General features: G+C 47.8%; 2 protein-coding genes across 2 annotated transcripts in view; both read left to right on the top strand.

Annotated features, from left to right (window-relative positions):
* LOC124620295 (serine proteinase stubble-like) overlaps positions 1 to 8,861 on the top strand; it is a 41,427-nt gene extending 32,566 nt beyond the window's left edge. Inside the window, exon 3 of the mRNA XM_047146967.1 lies at positions 8,692 to 8,861. Coding sequence (XP_047002923.1) covers positions 8,692 to 8,861 — 170 coding nt within the window. The remainder of the gene's footprint in view (positions 1 to 8,691) is intronic.
* Positions 1 to 20,471, top strand: part of LOC124619835 — a 226,122-nt gene that overhangs the window by 32,423 nt on the left and 173,228 nt on the right. The gene's annotated exons all lie outside the window — the stretch shown is intronic.

The raw sequence follows: 20,471 nt of genomic DNA, 5'->3' as shown, positions 1-20,471 counted from the left end.
TGCAAATTCCACAAGCAACTGTATGGAGAGACCTACGAAAAAGGTTAGTTATGAAACCTTATCGTCTGAAATTGGTTCAAGCACTGTCTGCAGCTGATAAGATTGAAAGAATCGATTTCTGTGATTTTATCCTTGCTCAAATGGAAACAGATGAATCTTTCGTTTCAAAGATTGTGTTTAGTGATGAAGCAACTTTCCACACTAACGGGAAAGTCAACCGTCACAATGTCTGTATATGGGGCACTGAGAATTCGCGGGAAACAACTCAGTATGGACGTTACTCGCCTAAGGTGAACGTTTTCTGTGCCATTTCAGCCAATAAAGTTTTTGGTCCCTTTTTCTTCGAAGGTGCTACTGTAACTGGACTACAGTATTTGGAGATGTTAGAGAATTGGCTGTTCCCTCAGCTCGAACAAGAAGCACAACAATTCATATTTCAGCAGGATGGAGCGCCACCACATTGGCACTTATCTGTCCGTAACTACCTGAACGTCAACTACCCGAGGCGATGGATCGGCCGCCAGGCAGCCCGTGGCAGAGCACCCCATCACTGGCCTCCAAGAAGCCCTGATCTTACCCCCCGCGATTTTTTCTTATGGGGGTATGGTAAGGATATGGTGTTTCGGCCACCTCTCCCAGCAACCATTGATGATTTGAAACGAGAAATAACAGCAGCTATCCAAACTGTTACGCCTGATATGCTACAGAGAGTGTGGAACGAGTTGGAGTATCGGGTTGATATTGCTCGTGTGTCTGGAGGGGGCCATATTGAACATCTCTGAACTTGTTTTTGAGTGAAAAAAAACCTTTTTAAATACTCTTTGTAATGATGTACAACAGAAGGTTATATTATGTTTCTTTCATTAAATACACATTTTTAAAGTTGTGGTATTCTTTTTGAATCACCCTGTATTTAACATTAGTTTTTAATGCATATAAGAGGCATTTGCTCACTTTATGGATAAACTTAATATTTTCGTTTTGATTACGTTTCTTTGCTCCAGTTACAATGCTGGAAGTTGAATTTTTTACTTGCCACATTTTGTCTACCAACGCACAATCTACAATATACTATACGCGGTGCAGTCACATTATGAGGTGACCATCTGTCAGAAGTCTAGATAACGACCTTTTGCACTGCGGACGTGCGGGTGGTGTGTTAATGAGGTTCTGAAAGGTACGGCCAGGGATGTGCAACCATGCCGACCCCAGCGGCGCAGTCTGCTTCGTCAGGTTTCTAGGTTGAGGATCGATGACGCCAACAGCCCAGTCGAGGTTGTCCCACAGATTCTCGATCGGGTTTCAGACCGGGGAGTACGCCAAACTCGTTCTGGAGCTCTGCGATTCACACACGTACACTGCAAACCGTGTGACACGGTGCATTGTATTCCTGGTATACAGTATAGCTCGCGCAGGGTACGGCGGTCGGTGCGCAGTGACCAGTTTGCGTCCAAAACGCTGGTCGAATTCTTTTGCATGTTCTGAAGGGGAGGCCGGTACACTAAGTGATAAACAATATCCGGACACCTGGCTGAAAATAACTCACAAATTCGTGGCGCCGTCTATCGGTAACACTGGAATTCAGTATGGTGTTGGCCCACCCTTAGCTACTCTCGCAGGCATACGTTCAATCAGGTGCTGGAAGGTTTCTTGGTGAATGGCAGCCCATTCTTCACGGAGTGCTGCACTGAGGAGAGGTATCGATGTCGGTAGGTGAGGCCTGGCACGAAGTCGGCGTTCCAAAACATCCCAGAGGTGTTCTTTGGGATTCAGGTCAGGACTCTGCGCAGGCCAGTCCATTACAGGGATATTATTGTCGCGTAATCACTCCGCCACAGTCCGTGCGTTATGAAAAGGTGCTCGATCGTGTTGAAAGATGCAATTTCCATCCCCGAATTGCTCTTCAACAGTGGGAAGCAAGAAGGTGCTTAAAACATCAATGTAGGACTGTGCTGCGATAGTGTCACGCAAAACAACAAGAGGTGCAAGCCCACACCATAACACCACCCCCTCCGGATCTTACTGTTGGCACCACACGCTGGCAGATGTCGTTTACCGGGCATTCATGTGATGGTCGGGATAGATGTATGCCTATTACACATTATTACCCTCTTCAACTGTCGTCAGTCTCAATCAGTCAACAGACGAGGTCGGCCTGTACGCTTTTACACGTTTCCATTTCACTGTCACATCGGAAACAGTGGACCTAGGGAAATTTAGGAGTGTGTAAATATCGCTTACAGACGTATGACACAAGTGGCACCTAATCACCTGACCACGTTCGAAGTCCGTGAGTTTCGCGGAGCGCCCCACTCTGGTCTCTCACGATGTCTAATGACTACTGAGGTCGCTGATATGAAGTATCTCTCAGTAGGTGGCAACACAACGCACCTAATATGAATAATGTGTGCTATTTGGGGGTGTCCGGATATTCTCGATCACACAGTGTACATGTTTTCCACCTTTCGGACGGTCAGCGATAACAGAATCGGGATGGTTCCTTTGAAAGGGCACGGCCGGCTTCCTTGCCCGTCCTTCCCTAATCCGATTAGACCGATGACCTCGCTGTCAGGTCTCCTTCCTCAAACAACCCAACCCAAACGATTTTACAGAAACGATTCAGTAAAATATATATATATATATATATATATATATATACCGATGACCTCGCTGTCAGGTCTCCTCGCTCAAACAACCCAACCCAAACGATTTTACAGAAACGATTCAGTATATATATATATTTGCTTCACTTTATCTTTATATGTCAGGAGGTTCATGATGATGTGCCCAACATTTCGTTAATGGTCATAATTATTGTGATATTTACGTGAAAGTAAGACTGCGCGAAATCCGGAAAAGTGTAAAAGTGTGGAATGAAAAATAGAGGTCGCTATGATTTTGCATTTGGTGAGTATTAAATTATATGTTGTTGCGTACGATATTCGGCTAACATACTGAATTTTTCTTCCTACTTTGTCACCAATCTCGAGAAAATTGATCTGATGTAGCACAATCATTTGCGATCACTCAGAGCCAGCGATAAAGGCAGAGCGCAATATTCACAACATTCCTCCTATTTCGTAAATAGTTTGAGGTATCAAAGTGAGATTTTGTCAAATGATAGCACGCAAAGAGGAGGATGTTCTGCCATATCGTTATTATGTAGAACTTCATTACCTACCGTGTTATTCCAATAACTACAGACTTCTTCGGTGAAAGACTAATTTTTAACGTAGATCGATAGCGGGTCAAAGGAGAAATGCTATGGATTTTGGAACAACGTATGTGAAGACGTTGCACGTTTTTTTGTACCAAGGGTGTGCTTTTTTTTATAAGCTGCTGATTTTACTTTTCCTCAGTTCGCTACTTAATAAACTTAATAAACCACTGTTTCAGGATTCTCTCGCAATTGTGTCTGTACAACTAAGTAATGAACAGAGGTGACAGTAGATCTTTTTGAATGGTCACCATGCAAGTCTGGGCCTGGAGGGGCCCCACTTAATACTTTGTGAGCGTAGGCTCCAGTTTCGAACGGCACTTCCCCTGCAGCGCTCTGAGCGGCCCTTCCCGACACCGACTCAAAGGAAGGCCTCGGCGCTTGTTGGTGACGTCACGTCAGCTAAGCACGGCGAACGCCAGGTCTGTTGCAGGCATACTCATAATGGTGGTGTCTCCCTCTCTGACGCAGGAAACTGTGAAACTATAGGCGGTAGTTGACCAACACACATTGTTCTGAGAGATTTCTGCAATCAATAAATTGTGCAATTGATTACACTTCTTAACAAATAGTGTAGTCCTGAACTTAAATTTCCTCCTGATTTAAGGATTGACATACAAAAACAACTTCATGGTACAGCAGCAACAGAATTCGTTCTTCTTTACCTTACTTGGAAATCTGAGGAAGTTACGTTTGTACTGGGTTGCTGTTACAAGAAACTGTGAACATATTGGTGCTCTTCTTTAGGTATCTTGGTTGACTATGGGGTGAGAAGCACTGAATGTTAATGAAATATCTTGCGATTGTACACGTTGGGGGACGGGGTGGGGGACATAAGAAGAGGCAAAAGAGAGATACTTGTTTTATCAAATTAAATTTTTTTATCTTATAAGGTTTCTTCTTTCAGTTGCAAGAGCGGAATATTTATCTTTTCTAATGTGCATGTTTAAAAAAAGTTTACGCTCAGCAGTATTTTCGATGTATGAAGCTATTTTGTTTCCTGTTTAGAATCCCTTTCGTTGAAAACGACTGTAATCTAATGACTGACAACAGTTGGACATTTACACATGTAAATTAGTTCACATTTCCAGTGACGATGTCAAACGAAAATAAATAAATAAATAAGAGAAACGAGATCATTGTAAGGGGGTGGGGGTAAGTTTCGATAACGAAATGGATCAAGTAAATATAGTTACTTGAATTTAAAATTTGCGAAGCTTGTAATGGGGCAAAGCATCTTCTCGTATTGATCTACGTTTGTTCCGACAGGATTCGGTAATACAGAACTATGATCTTCATTTGTAGCTTTACGATAGGAAGAAAATCTTTCATCTAAATCAAATTGTAGAATACAAAACAGTACCAAACATTTTGTCCAAAAATAAGTGATTTACGGTGATAAGCACGCCCAGGCGTTTCTGCCTGCTACAGACCTGGTGTTCGCCATGCCTAGCTGGCGTGACGTCACCAACAAGCACCGAGGCTTCCTTTGAGTCGGTGTTGCCCTCCCCCCACTGCCGCTCTCCCGACGCTTCCTCAGCCGACTTCGCATCTGGCGGGCCACAGCATTTTGCGCGCACTTCATCGTGCCGAGGAAAAAATAAACTGCACGTAGGGATGGAAATGGTCCCCAAGGACAAGTACAGATTGTGTTGATCCAGTGTCCCTTCCAAACAGACGGGATCACCCAGAGAATGCCACGAAAACGTTCCGCAGACCATAATGCTCCCTCCTCCGCCGTGGCCCCTTTCACCGATTGCCACAGGGCCGTACGCGCCAACTTCTGATAGAGCGTAGAACATGATTCAAGTGGAATGGCCAGTAAGTGGACGTCCAGTTTCAGTGTTGGTGTGCAAATGAACAGCATCGCTGCACGAAACAGGCGTATGACGCTGGGAGCGCATGCGTAGCAACGTTCGCTGAACGGGCGTCGAGGAGACATTCCTTGTAGCCCCCGGGTTCATCTGGGCCGCCAGTTGCGCAACTGTTGCACGTCTCTTTTGCCCGTACACATTTCCACAGTCGTCGTTCAAACCTGTCATCTGGGTAGCACCGTTTTGGCATGCACAGCATACTTTAACAACGGCAGCACGCGAACAGTTTACGAAATTGCCGTTTCGGGAATGCTTCCATCTTTGGTCCGAAAGCCAATGATCATGCACTTTTTGACGTCAGGTGGATATATCGCTCCCTTTCCGCATGACGAGTGCGACTGCGGCAATTGAGTTCAGTGCGCAAGTTTGCAAGTAGATGCAGACACACAATAAACATCAGCTATTTGCCACACAGTTGAGAGATATTACTCGCATGTTTAAGGACATGCGAAGTTAAAATTTTGTAAGATGCACGTATTTGTTCGTATCATGCATTTTTGAAAGAATGTTCGGTACTATTTTTGTATTTTTAACTCTCTTCATAGCGAGCTCAGTCTTCAGAGAGTGGTTCTTCATAAGTCTCCTTAGAGTCAATGATCAACATAAGACTGTAAACTATGGATTCAGAAAAAAAGACGTCTTAGCATGTTATATCAACAGATCCCTTATTTTGGTAAAGTTAAATCATACATTTCTTTCCTCCCCAATTCGAAACAGTACCTTTCATTAGCTATTTGATTTACACGTTATGCTTCAGGTTTTGATAACGCATTTAAGATGAATTTTGGAGAGGTTTCTCTGACTGAGCAAGGTGGCGCAGTGGCTAGCACAGCACACTGGACTCGCATTCAGAAGGACGACGGTTCAATTCCGCGCCCGGCCATCCTGATTTAGGTTTTCGTGATTTCCCTAAACCGCTTCAGGCAAATGCCGGGATGGTTCCTTTGAAAGAGCACGACCGACTTCCTACCCCATCTTTCCTTAATCAGATGGGACCGTTGACCTAACTGTTTGGTCTCCCCCGACAAATTAAACAACCAACCTCTGAAAGTATAACCTGACACTGTCGATTTCCTTCTCCAGCATTGACCTCTGCGTCTAATGAACTCGTTGTTGTTGGGGTATCTTCTTTGATCTTGAAGCTGTTTTCTCCAAGAAAACTGGCTATTTGCGTCAACCTTTGTTTAAAAATATTTATATTTCGAACATTCTGCTTTGACAAAGCAGCTTTTTTTTTCGTTTTAGCCCTACGTATTCCGATGATATTACTCGATGATCGGTGCGTTTCCCCTTTATGCTGCTAGGCAGCATATTTGACCTGTCTCGTGCAGTACAGCCAGTACTTCGACACGGGCTGTTACAGATCCTGGTTATTGAGGCTCCCCCCCAGCGGCTGACGACCTCTTCCTCGCCCCTCCCGCCGCGAGGAGGCCATTTTAACGAGGCTGCGCACTGGCCACTGCCTTTTTAGTCATCGCCATTTGTTCAGCGGCGCTCCCCCACCACTTTGTGCACAGTGCGCCGGAGTTTTAATTGTTCGCCATTTCCTGACGGAACGCGCGTTTTGTACCGTTTACTTTCCCGCTTGGGTTTGCCGTCTGAGTTACCCGGCATTCTTAGCGAACGACGCGCGGGCTGTCCACCGTGTTTTACTTTTTATCCGTCGTAGCAATACGGCGAAGGCCATTTAATTTTTAGTTCTGGACCGCCATTTCTCTATGGTGTATTTTAAAGACCTTTTTCCACGTCCCTGTTTGTAGCTGTCTTCCCTTACGTCGATTGGAATTGATATATAGTCGTTTTGTCACAACTCTGTCTTCGTGTTCCGTAGATTTGACATGGGCGCGTATGACCCTAGTTGTTTTTGCGCCTTAAGACAAAAGAAAACAAAACAGATTGTTACATGCAGCTATCTCATTGCACATGATGGTTTTAACGTCACCTAAAATCTGCAAACTACACTATTGGCCATAAAAATTGCTACACCACGAAGATGACGTTGTACAGACGCGAAATTCAACCGACACGAAGAAGATGCTGTGATATACAAATGATTAGCTTTTCAGAGCATTCACACAAGGTTGGCGCCGGTGGCGACACCTACAACGTGCTGACAGGAGGAAAGTTGCCAACCGATTTCTTATACACAAACAGCAGTTGACCGGCGTTGCCTGGTGAAACGTTGTGATACCTCGTGTAAGGAGGAGAAATGCGTACCACCACGTTTCCGACTTTGATAAAGGTCGCATTGTAGCATATCGCGATTGCGGTTTATCGGATCGCGACATTGCTGCTCGCGTTGATTGAGATCCAATGATTGTTAGCAGAATGTGGAATCGGTGGGTTCAGGAGGGTAATACGCAACGCCGTGCTGGATCCCAACGGCCTCGTATCACTAGCAGTCGAGATGACAGGCATCTTATCCGCATGGCTGTAACGGATCGTGCAGCCACGTCTCGATCCCTGAGTCAACAAATGGGGACGTTTGCAAGACACCATCTGCACGAACAGTTCGACGTCGTTTGCAGCAGCATGGACTATCAGCTCGGAAACCATGGCTGCGGTTACCCTTGACGCTGCATCACAGACAGGTGTGCCTGCGATGGTGTACTCAACGACGAACCTGGGTCCACAAATGACAAAACGTCATTTTTTCGAATGACTCCAGGTTCTGTTTACAGCATCATGATGGTCGCATCCGTGTTTGGCGACATCGCGGTGAACGCACATTGTAAGCGTGTACTCTCATCGCCATACTGGCGTATCACCCGGCGTGATGGCATGGAGTGCCATTGGTTACACGTCTCGGTCACCTCTTGTTCGCACTGACGGCACTTGAACAGTGGACGTTACATTTTAGATGTGTTACGGGCCGTGGCTGTACCCTTCATTCGATCCCTGCGAAATCCTACATTTCAGCTGGATAATGCACGACCGCATGTTGCAGGTCGTGTACAGGCCTTTCTGGATACAGAAAATGTTCGACTGAACATGTCTGATGAACTGTGGCATCGTGTTGAAGCTGCATGGTCAGCTGTATCTGTACACGCCATCCAAGCTCTGTTTGACTCAATGCCCAGGCGTATCAGGGCCGTTATTAAGGCCAGAGGTGATTGTTCTGGGTACTGATTTCTCAGGATTTATGCACCCAAACTGCGTGAAAATGTTATCACATGTCAGTTCTAGTATAATATATTTGTCAAATGAATACCCGTATATCATCTTTATTTCTTCTTGGTGTAGCAATTTTAAGGGCGTACATTTTAATGGTGTACATCACAACAGTTACGGTTCCAATAACTCATCTGTTGCGCCTTCACATTTTGTGTGGCAATACCAGAAGTGATGACAGAACAGATGAATATATGGTGTTGTGAACATAGTTTATATATTTGGAAGTTAAGTGGGAACACTTACCACCAACGACACAACTGCAGTTGACAAATTGTGCTCAACTGCCAGCTGGAAAGTACGAGACAAACAGCAGGTAGGCCTACGTACTATCATATTAGGGATACGGGAGCTGAAGGACCAGCGTGTTCTGTGGAAATGTCCCCGGGCTGCATTAGCATTGTGGCTGCGTGACTTGCTTTCTATCAGGCTCCAATGCACTCGATGTCAACAAAGGACGGCGGAAGTTCGGTAGACACGCGTCGGCCACGCCTCTCTCCTCCGGCTCGCCCCTCTACACGTCGCTTCCGTCACCACGCAGCAGCGCTGCTCCGTCGCTGCTGGGCCACTGGCTGTCCAGTCAGACTGCTGCCCCCTGATAACACCAACCGCTAAAGCCGTCGGCACACGGACCGTGCTGTCGAACGTTAACGTTGAGCGTGTCAAGTTCAACGTGCTGCTGATAGCTCAGGAACGATGTGACTTGTACATACTGTACGTGGGCCCCAACGTGGTATACGCGATCGCAACGCACTCCAGCGGCAGTTGAGGGATGTTTCTAGTTCGCAAAGAACACAGTTTACTCAACGCGCATGCGTAAAATTCCCACGTTAGCTCTATTAAAACGTACATTTCCTCCATCGTCCACGAAAGGGAAAGTACCATGTCCAGTCCATAAGGACATAGGCTTATAAAAGTTGCATTACAAACAGTGCGGTACAAATTTGGAATACTTCTCCGGATAAGATAAACATTATTTCATCATTCCCACATTTTAGTAAAACCCCAAGGTCACTCTTATTTGATCACTGTTCCTACCCAGTAGCAGAATCATTGCAACATGTGAATTAGAAGCGTAAAAGAAAAAGGAGCAAAATATCTTTATACATGTAGCCCAAGCTGTCCTGTAGATTAAGCCAATCGAGCAAAGTCACCCCTAAAAAAAAAGGTGAACTTATATTTTCATAACATCAAATATTGTACTATATACTTGTATTAAACTAATAATAATAATAATGTATGAGAACCTAATAAGAACATGAATGTCATGAAAAAAAAAAAAAACTTGAATGTGTCACGACACGAACCACCGTCCAATCAAACATTTCTATACAAGACAGCGACGCTACTCATTGCGGAACACCAACAACGATATCTTTTGATCTAATCATACTATGTTATCGCTTGCTGAAAACCTTAATCGTAAGTATGTTACTAATTGAAATTAAAGTATAAGAAATTGTACCAAGAAAGCGTTTTGGGTGTATCTTCAGTGTGTCGCTGCCTTCAAATAGCCTACTCTCGTAATACGCAAATTACAATAATTCTTTTGCCACTAATATAATGTTTCTCATTATTTTATTGGAACGAATCACAAAGTTAACAACGGGTTTTCCAGTGATTCTCAATTTGCTGGTGCTCATAAACGGCATATATACATATAGGCTTGAAATGAATGCCAATATGGCGCCTCAACTCTATACTGAAGGGAGACGGCATGCTTGTGACGTAGGTGGCGTTGTGCCATCTCATTGGTCAACGCTCAGACACACGCTCAGAATATCTGACATGCCAGATATTGCTCAGCACGTTCGGAAAGACTCCCGAATGTGCTATTCCACGCTATGACGTCAGAAACTCGCCACGCTCAACGTTCGTATGCACGGTCCGTGTGCCGGCGGCTGAAGCAGAACACAGCGTTAGACTAGTACGACATCGCTGTTTCGAATGGGCACATAAAATCCCACATTCAAGGATATTTTAGTTGTAACGAGGAGGGAACCGCCGTTTCCCTTATCTAGCGGTCATGTGGCCTGTACACTACGTGCTGCGTCAGTCTGAACTGTGTTCTGTCCGTTTCTGTTTCCTCCCAAGTGACTGGATGCAAAGCTTCCCAATTTTTCCTTACGTCGCCTCCCCATCTGCTTTTTGGCCTATTCAGCGGTCTTTTTCTTGTAATGTAGACAATCAAAGTATGTTTTACGAAGGGTCACTGGCATACGGATTACGTGAACTGCCCACTGGAGTCGTCTGTTCTTCTCATACTGTAAAAAGCTGGGGGGAGGGGGAGAGCTGGGAGTCATGATCTCTCAAATTTCATTATTGTTTCTTGTTGTCAAAGTATCTCTCTCTCTCTCTCTCTCTCTCTCTCTCTCTCTCTCTCTCTCTCTCTCTCTCTCTCTCTCTCTCTCTCTCTCTCTCTCTCTCTCACCGGGCCTAGAACCACTCGGCCACAACGGACGGCGTATCTCTGACGACATATAGGTATCTGCGGCCAGGATGAATTCATTAATTGAGTAGGTTGCTTGATTATAACAATTGCACCAACCTTTCAGGTTCTTGAACTGATCAACAGACTTCAATTTCTTCGTCAGTTCTGAAGTGTTGTGGGGCTCGTTACAGAGTACTAAATAATTACGATAGGTTTCTTCTCACAATTACTTTTGCTTTGTTGAAAATACCTTGGCAACAGGAAAAATGCTGAACCTGCACTCATCAAAACATACAACACGATAGATAGTGAAGTAACAATGTGGCAGTCCGTCTCCAACCGAATCAATTAATTACTCACGGCACCGACTGCGCCTCTATGACTACATAAAATAAATCCGTAGAATGCGGTCACCGCATTTATATAAGTCAGCCAATCCTCAGAAAGCGTAACAGCTCACTTTAGTTGAAACAGAAATGCTCCAGACCGTTGGGCATCGCTTCGGTCTTATTTGCTGGGTTGGACAGCGGTATTGTGACCGTCGATCGATTGCAGAGCTGCAAAGTGAGCTGCAGTAATGACACAGAATCTATTATTCTGGTTGGTCATGTAAAGGAATTTATAAACACCTAAATTGCCGTAAAAGCTGCATATATCTTAATACATTTCGATGCGCAACTTAATAATAATAATAATAATAATAATAATAATAATAATAAAAGCACAGAAATCCTACACTGAGGTGACAGAAGTCATGGGATAGCCATGTGCACACACAGCTGGCGGTAACATCGCGTACACAAGGTAGAAAAGAGCAGTGGATTGGCAGTACTGTCGTTTGTACTCTGGTGAGTCATGTGAAAAGGTTCCTTCAGTGATTTTGGTCTCACGACGAGATTAAAAGACTCCGAACGCGGAATGTAGTTAGAGCTAGGCGCATGGGAAATTCTTTCCGGAAATCGTTAGGGAATTTATTATTCCACGATCCACAGAAGACTATGTGGCCTATGTTTACACGGAATGGACTGGGTCCTCTGGTCAAAGTGAACCGGTCATTGACTGGAAATGGTTTTGTTCGGCTACAGGTAGACCACCTGCATCCGTTCATGGAGTTCATGTTCCCAGACAACAATGGAATTCTTGTGGGTGAGAGTGCTCCATGTTACTGAGCCATAATTGTTTGCTATTAGTTTGAAGAACATTCTGAACAGTTCGAGACGATGATTTGGCCACCCAGATCGCCCGACTTGAATTCCATCGAACATCTACGGTACATTATCGAGAGGCCAGTTCGTGCACAAAATCCCGCGTCGGCAACACTTTCGCAGTTACAGAGAGAGGCAGCGTGGCTAAATATTTCTGCAGTGGGCTTCTAACGATTCCATGCCGAGTCACTGCACTGCGCCGGCCAAAAGGTATCGCACGAATCTTGTCACATCAGTATATAAGCTTGGGAGAAAGCAGAGGAACAGTTGCGCTAGGATTCTGCTAAGCACGGAATGTTTAGCTTCGGACTGAAACGAGGGCTGCCGCATGGACTGCGCGTCGGAACCAGAGGCACATCACTAAGCCAGTCGCATGGTACTGCTCTTCCCTAACATTGTCTGTCCACGAATGATCTTTTGGCGCACCCTGAAAACCGTAGGCGTTGCTTCCGCCACTGCCTTCAGAGAATCTCCTACTCTGGCTTCTACCTTCTCCCCCATTGCGAACCGAATTAGTACAGTAAGCACGCCGCTCCCACAGGAATGGCGGAAGTATTTGTGCTTGTAAAGTTTCCTGGGAAGGTCTGTTTCTTACACGGGGCCTCAGACTGACAATATCTGGCTTCTTCGCCAAGTCTGAGCTTAACGCGTCACTCTCGCTTGCTGCTCCGAGAAGCGGCCGTTGTACGAAAGGTCTCGAACACGCGACCACGAGTCATGTGTCGCTAATACGCACCATGCCGTTCTGCCATCTGTCTGGTTTACGTCGCTGATACTTAAAAAGGTTTACAAATACCTAACACGGCTTCAGTATGACTTGTCCAGTTTAGTGGTGACTAATCAAAATACCCCCCAGGGGGTCCACAACTCTTTTGTGGATACGTGCGTGGCGAGCACGGGGCCCCGAGCCATTGCAGCCTTCTTTCTCTCCCGGGCTGCATTTCCTATCCTTTCCCCTCCTTTCCCCTCCATACCCCTTTCCCCTCGCCCTCTCCTCTCCCTCTATTGGTGTCCTTGCTTATGTTGGCCCCCGCTATCCTCCTGGTTCTGTTGGTTTTACACTCCGGCTTTGTTGCGTAATCATCTCCTCCTTTTGGCATTCCTTGGTCCCCCTCTGGGGTTTGACCTCCATTCCAAAATTTCTCTTCCGTAGTGTGAGCCATTTGGGGAAGAGCACCTTACCTAGTGTCTCCGACGTGTGCCCTCCTAGTACATTCCACCTTTTCTTTTACGTCGTTGTCTGATGCTAGGGTGCATAGCCAGCACGGTAGCCAGCCCGTGTGGTGGGGTCGCTATGTACCCTTTTGGTTGAGCCCCCTGAACACACAGGGATCACACTTCTGATACCTGAGCTGTGACCTCCTCATGCTTGCCTTGGAGTGGTTGCTCGTCATCCTGGAGCATCGGAACTCCCGGCAATGGCCGCCGTGCCAGCTGGCCCTTGCTGTGGCTGGGTGGCGCCCGTGAGGAGAGCCCCTGATCGGAGTGGGTGGTATCAGGGCGGACGCTATGCAGATGAAACGCATACAGGTCCAAAACTCTGGCTGCTCTTCTGCGGCCGTCTCTCTGCGTGGTACTGATTCCTCAAGTGCTGCTTCTCTTGCCCCTTCGGCCTTCCCTTCCGTGGCTACCCCCTGGGAGGAGGGTCAGGCCCGTCGTCTAGGGGCAAAACCTTTCCCCCGTTATCTAGTTTGCACCAGGACTGATGGAGATACTTTCACCAGTGTCAAACCTTTATTCTTTGTGGAACACATTGAAGACAAGTTCGGCGAAGTGGACTCCCTGAGCAAGATGCGGTCGGGTTCGTTGCTGATAAAAACTGCTTCGGCTGCCCAATCTGCGGCCCTTCGTGCCTGTACCCATCTTGGCACAATTCCCGTGTCCATTACCCCTCACCAATCTCTAAATATGGTACAAGGTGTGATTTTTCACAGAGACCTCATCCTTCAAACTGATGAGGAACTTCGGGACAATCTCGGACGGCGGGGTGTTCACTTTGTTCGGCGTGTTCAGAAGGGTCCTAAAGATAATCGTATTGATACTGGTGCCTTTATCCTGGCCTTTGAAGGGGATACCCTTCCTGAGAAAGTTAAGATTATGGTCTATCGCTGTGATGTGAAGCCGTACATCCCACCTCCTATGCGGTGTTTTAAGTGCTTGCGTTTTGGCCACATGTCTTCTCGCTGTTCCCAGGACCCTCTCTGTGGTGACTGTGGACGTCCACTCCATGAGGGGAGTCCCTGTGTTCCCCCTCCTGTATGTGTAAATTGTCATGGTAGTCATTCTCCACGTTCAGCAGATTGCCCAGTCTATAAGAAAGAAAAAAAGATACAGGAGTATAAGTCCCTTGATCGTTTAAGCTACACAGAGGCCCGTAAGAAATATGCACGATTGCACCCTGTGTCCATGACATCTAGTTACGCCTTGGTTACATCTTCATCCCTTCCTCCCCCTTCCTTACCCCCATCCCAGACCCCTCTCCTTCCCCCCTCCCCTGCGGCTCCCACACCTTCTCCTCTGGGAGCTGCTCCCCCTCCCCAGCCGGAGAAGTGTCCCACTCCTTCGGCGTCTGCCGGTCAAGGGCGCCTCTCCCGGGATGCCCCTTCCCGGCACCTTCCAGGTCAAAGGTCTGCTGCAGCGCGGCGACCGCGAGAGCCGCGGTCTATCGGCCCCCAGGTCGCCCGGTCTCTTTCTGTTCCTGATCTTGCTGCAGCTGGCTCCATTATGCCACACAGCCCTCCTCGATCTCAGCCTGAAAAGAAGAAGAAACATAAGTCCCGGGACAAAGAGCCTCTGGTGTCACCGGAGGTCCCTTCCCCGACTTCACAACCGGATTCTGACCTGTCCTTTATGGATGTCGCCCCCTCCTTGTCGGTGACGGGTGGGGACCCGGCGGTATGACTGGATTTAGCGTGTTCAGTCCTCATTTAAACCATCGTTCTGTGGTTCTCCAATGGAATTGTAATGGCTACTATCGTCACCTTCCGGAATTGAAATCCCTTCTTTCGTCCTACTCAGCAGCTTGTGTGGTTCTCCAGGAATCTCATTTTACTGATGCTCACTCACCGACCCTCCGTGGGTTCCGTGTTTTCTGTCGAAATCGGGTCGGACCCTTGCGGGCTTCTGGTGGCGTTTGTACGTTGGTCCGTACAGACATTGCTAGCACGTGGATTCCTCTCCAAACTACATTGGAAGCGGTTGCTGTTAGGGTCCACTTAGACTTTGCAGTCACAGTATGCAATCTTTATCTCCCTCCTGACAGGACTCTTACACCTGCTGCCTTAACCACCCTTCTTCAGCAACTTCCTCCTCCCTTCCTCCTCCTTGGGGATTTTAATGCTCATCATCCTTTGTGGGGCAGTGCCTTTCCATCTAGACGAGGTCTTCTTATAGACCAATTTATTGCAGACCACGACCTGTGCCTTCTTAATGATGGCTCCCCTACTCATTTCAGTGCTGGTCATGGTACCTTTTCTGCCATTGATCTTTCTCTTTCTTCTCCCTCTCTCCTCCCTTCATTACACTGGTCGCCACACGACGACCTTTGTGATAGTGACCATTTCCCGTTGATTATCACGCTCCCTTCCCGCTCCCCGATGGAGAGGTTACCTCGTTGGTCTTTCCACCGCGCCGATTGGCCTCTATATACTGCACAGGTCGAGTTTTCTCCCTCTTTGTCGGGTTGTATTGATGACGTCCTACGTGACGTGTCTGACGCGATTGTTCGCGCTGCTAACCTCGCTGTCCCGCGCTCATCTGGACAATTTCGTCGTCGGCAAGTCCCGTGGTGGAGTACGGCCATTGCCATTGCCATCCGTGATCGCCGTCGAGCTTTGCAACACTTTAAGAGGCACCCATCTGTAGCCAGCCTTTCTACCTTTAAGCGCCTTCGCGCTAAAGCCCGTTATTTAATCAAACTGAGCAAGCGGATATGTTGGGAACGATTCGTTTCTTCCCTTGATTCCACTGTCCCTCTGTCACGGGTATGGGCTACACTTCGCTCTCTCCAAGGTTGCCATCGGCAGTCCACCCTCCCAGGCCTTCACCTCCCAGATGGCATTTGTACGGACCCATTAGTTCTCGCAGAACATCTTGCGACCCATTTTGCAGTGGCATCAGCGTCGGCCTCCTATCCAGCTGCTTTCCTTCATCAAAAACAGCAGGCTGAAGCTGTCACCTTATGTTTCACCACTTGTGAGTCAGAATCTTACAACGAACCTTTCACTGAATGGGAATTTCTTTCTGCTCTATCTTCTTCTCACGATACGGCCCCTGGCCCAGATTCCATTCATAACCAGCTGCTTCAACATCTCAGTGCTCCACAACGGCACCATCTTCTTCGGGTGTTTAACCGTATCTGGCTCCAGGGTGACTTCCCTTCTCAGTGGAGGGATAGCATTGTGGTTCCTGTCCTTAAGCCTGGTCAGAACCCCCTATCTGTTTACAGCTATCGGCCAATTAGTTTGACCAATGTTGGTTGTAAGTTACTTGAACGGCTGGTAGCCCGTCGGCTCACTTGGGTCCTCGAATCTCGGGATCTATTGTCCCCTTACCAGTGTGGCTTTCGAGAGGGACAATCTCCAATCGATCATTTACTTCGCTTGGAATCCGCAGTTCGGCAGGCTTTTTCCCAGCGCCGCCATTTGGTTGCAGTGTTTTTTGACCTTCGCAAGGCCTATGATACGGCCTGGCGCCATCACATCTTACTAACCCTTCATCAGTGGGGTCTTCGGGGCCCACTCCCGATTTTTATCCGCCAGTTCCTGATCCATCGGTCATTCAGAGTTCGAGTTGGTACTGCTTTTATTTCTCCACGGACCCAGGAGACGGGCATCCCACAGGGTTCTGTCTTGAGTGTCCTTCTTTTCCTCATTGCTATCGATGGACTTGTGGCCTCTGTCGGTCCCTTGGTCGCCCCTGCCCTGTATGTGGATGATTTCTGCATTTGGGTTAGTTCCTCCTCGATGCCATCTGCAGAATGGCAGCTCCAGGTGGCTATACGGCGTGCCTCTGCATGGACCCTCTCACACGGGTTTCAATTCTCTCCTTTAAAATCGCGGGTGGTCCACTTCTGTCGCCGTACTACGGTCCACCCTGATCCAGAGCTCTATCTCGCTGCACAAAGATTGCCTGTGGTTCCACAGTTTCGTTTCCTAGGTCTTCTTTTCGACAACAAGCTCACTTGGCTGCCCCATATCAGACTCCTGAAGGTAGGATGTTTCCGTAAACTCAATGTCCTTCGCTTCCTTGCCCACTCCTCTTGGGGTGCAGACCGTTCCCTCCTCCTCCGTCTTTATCGTGCTCTAGTTCTGTCACGTTTGGACTATGGTTGTCAAGTTTATGGTTCAGCTGCTCCTTCCACGCTGCACGTGCTGGATCCGGTCCACCATCGTGGTATCCGTTTGGCCACCGGTGCCTTCCCTACTAGCCCTGTTGATAGTCTCCTGGTTGAAGCTGGGATCCCCCCCCCCCCCTTTCTGTTCGGCGGTCCCAGCTTCTGATGTCTTATGCCCTTACTATCCGTTCTTCTCCCGCTCATCCTTCCTATTCTATCCTATTCCCAGACCATGGCCGTCGCCCGCCTGACTCCCGCCCTCGGGCGGGTTTACCGGTTGGACTGCGCCTTGCGTCTCTTAACCGTGATTTTCGGCTTCCTTCTTTGTCCTGTCTTCCTCGCTCCCTCCCCTCCACTCCTCCTTGGTTAGTTCCTCGGCCTCGAATTCGGTTGGATCTCCGCCGCGGTCCGAAAGATTCCATCCCCCCGGTGGTGTTCCGTTCCTTTTTCCGCCAAATTTTATGGGAGTTTCGGGATGCTGTTGTTTTTTACACTGATGGCTCTAAATCTGCTGATCATGTTGGGTATGCCTTCACGTCCTTTGTTGGAACGGAAAATTATCTACTGCCACCCTCATGTGGGGTGTTTACTGCGGAATTGATGGCAATTTCCCGGGCCCTTACCTTTATTAAACAATCCCAACACAACCGCGTTTTGTTATGTACGGACTCGATGAGTGGCCTTCTTGCTATTGACCGGTGTTTTTCGCGCCATCCCTTGGTCTCTGCCATCCATGACCATCTCGCTGATCTTCAACGTGCTGCTTGTTCCATTGACTTCCTATGGGTCCCGGGCCATGTGGGTATCCCGGGTAATGAGCTCGCTGATCGTTTGGCTGGGGGAGCAGTTACTTACCCCCCGTTTTCTGTAACCCCTCCTGCAGCGGATTTACGGCTTCACATCAAATCCCACTTTGCACAGTCATGGGCCAATTCTTGGGAGGCTACTCCACTGTCTAATAAACTTCGTGCCATTAAGGTGAATACAGGCCCATGGCGTTCTTCCTTTCGCCTCTCCCGCAAGGACTCGACCACACTGTGTCGTCTCCGCATTGGCCATACCAGGCTGACCCATGGTTTCCTTTTGCGTGATGAGCCACCCCCGCTATGTGGTTGTGGAGCCTTCCAGTCAGTGGCCCACATTTTGGTTGAATGCCCCCTTCTTTTGGCTCTGCGTGCTAAGTACAGACTCCCCCACACTTTACCTTTGATGTTGGCGGACGATTCCCGGATGGTCTCTCTGGTTCTAGGTTTCCTCCGGGAGAGTGGTTTTTATTCTCAGTTTTAAAGTTTTTAATCTCCCTCTGGTGTTGGGGCAGGGCGGTGAGTGTTTGGCTGTCTCCCACTGTAGGATTCCCGATTCACCTCCCTGACCGGAATCCTCTTTTCTTTCCCTTTTACTCTGTTTTTACCCCTTCTTTTTAAGGCTTGGTTAGTTTTTCTATTCCCATACGTACTTTCTGCATTATAGCAGTTGTACCTTTTAAGTCACAGGTGGTCTTGCCTATGCTGCTTCAGCATAGTGTTGGGTTCGTTCTCTTGCCAACTTCCCTCATTTGTTTTTACTATTGACAACGTGACTGCCCTTTTACGTTTCCCCTTTCTCCGTTTTATTGTTCTGACTTTTCTGAGATGTCCCGTTAGCAGAATGGAGTCTATTTGAAACAAGGGACTGATGACCTTGCTGTTTGGCCCCTTTAACCTCAAACAACCAACCAACCAACCTAATCAAAATACTGCTATCACTACAAACCCGTGTCTATTTACAGAAAAAGTGCTGTGACACAGTCCGCAGCTCGTGGTCGTGCGGTAGCGTTCTCGCTACCCACGCCCGGGTTCCCGGGTTCGATTCCCGGCGGGGTCAGAGATTTTCTCTGCCTCGTGATGACTGGGTGTTTTGTGATGTCCTTAGGTTAGTTAGGTTTAAGTAGTTCTAAGTTCTAGGGGACTGATGACCATAGATGTTAAGTGGCATAGTGCTCAGAGCCATTTTTTGCTGTGACACAGAGGCTGTCGCTGTGTCAATAGCTACGCACGGCGCCTTTGTGCCGCTCTTCCATTTCATTCAGCGGACTCACAAACGAGTTGCATATCGGTCAACTCTTCTTCAGCAAGCCTGTCCACACTGCTGCACAGGATGATTTTGCTAAACTGGAGGAAAATGCCCGAAACTATCCCTCAGAGGATAAGGCAATTCGTTTCAAGGATGTACAGCCACTTGAACGTGGCGTGAAAGACATTTGACAGTGACCAGCACCAGGCAGGTCACAACCGTGGTAAGCCAGACGGCGGTGTGTGGAGCATCCTCAAACACAACTGGCGCCAGCAGTACCACTTAGCACTCGTGGAGACCTCATTAGCTATGATCTTGTCTTTGTGGTGACGGTCTTGTCGCTGGTTCATCACACCAGCAACAGTGATGCTGGGATTTCTACCAACCGTCCAGTTCACAGATACAACAACATTTACGAGGCGCGGTATCGTCGACTTTCGCAACACACACCTGTGCGCTACAGAGAATCATCACAGTGTGGTCGCAGCGAACCGACAGCGCCGTTCTAGCCTCAGTGTGTGGGCGGGGGTTACTGGCGACCGCCTCTTGGGAGCGAGTCATCCTTCCACAATACCTCACAGGCGAGGCACTTCCTGGCCTCGCGTTATTAGCCGAGCGGTCTGGGGCGCTGCAGTCATGTACTGTGCGGCTGGTCCCGGCGGAGGTTCGAGTCCTCCTTCGGGCACGACTGTGTGTACTTGTCCTTAGGATAATTTACGTTAAGTAGTGTGTAAGCTTAGGGACTGATGACCTTAGCAGTTAAGTCCCATAAGATTTCACACACATTTGAACATTTTTTCTGCACTTCCTGCTGGAAGATGTGCCCTTGGTTGTGTGAAGGGTCATGTGGCTACCACATGGTGGTACTCCAGTTCACTGCCCTGCTCAGTCCGGAGCTGAAAGACTAGTACGGACAGAACAATCTGATTTGTCTACATTGTAAAAGATGGTTATCTCCACCTTCGACTGGGTTGTGTCCCCTGAAACTCATTTCTAGAATGAGATTTTCACTCTGCAGCGGAGTGTGCGCTATTATGAAACTTCCTGGCAGATTAAAACTGTGTGCCCGGCCGAGACTCGAACTCGGAACCTTTGCCTTTCGCGGGCAAGTGCTCTACCATCTGAGCTACCGAAGCACGACTCACGCCCGGTACTCACAGCTTTACTTCTGCCAGTATCTCCTCTC

Source organism: Schistocerca americana, chromosome 6 (assembly GCF_021461395.2).
Source record: "Schistocerca americana isolate TAMUIC-IGC-003095 chromosome 6, iqSchAmer2.1, whole genome shotgun sequence".
Lineage (NCBI taxonomy): Eukaryota > Metazoa > Arthropoda > Insecta > Orthoptera > Acrididae > Schistocerca > Schistocerca americana.
Note: the sequence above shows the minus strand (reverse complement) of the source record. Positions and strands in the feature narration are given on the sequence as shown.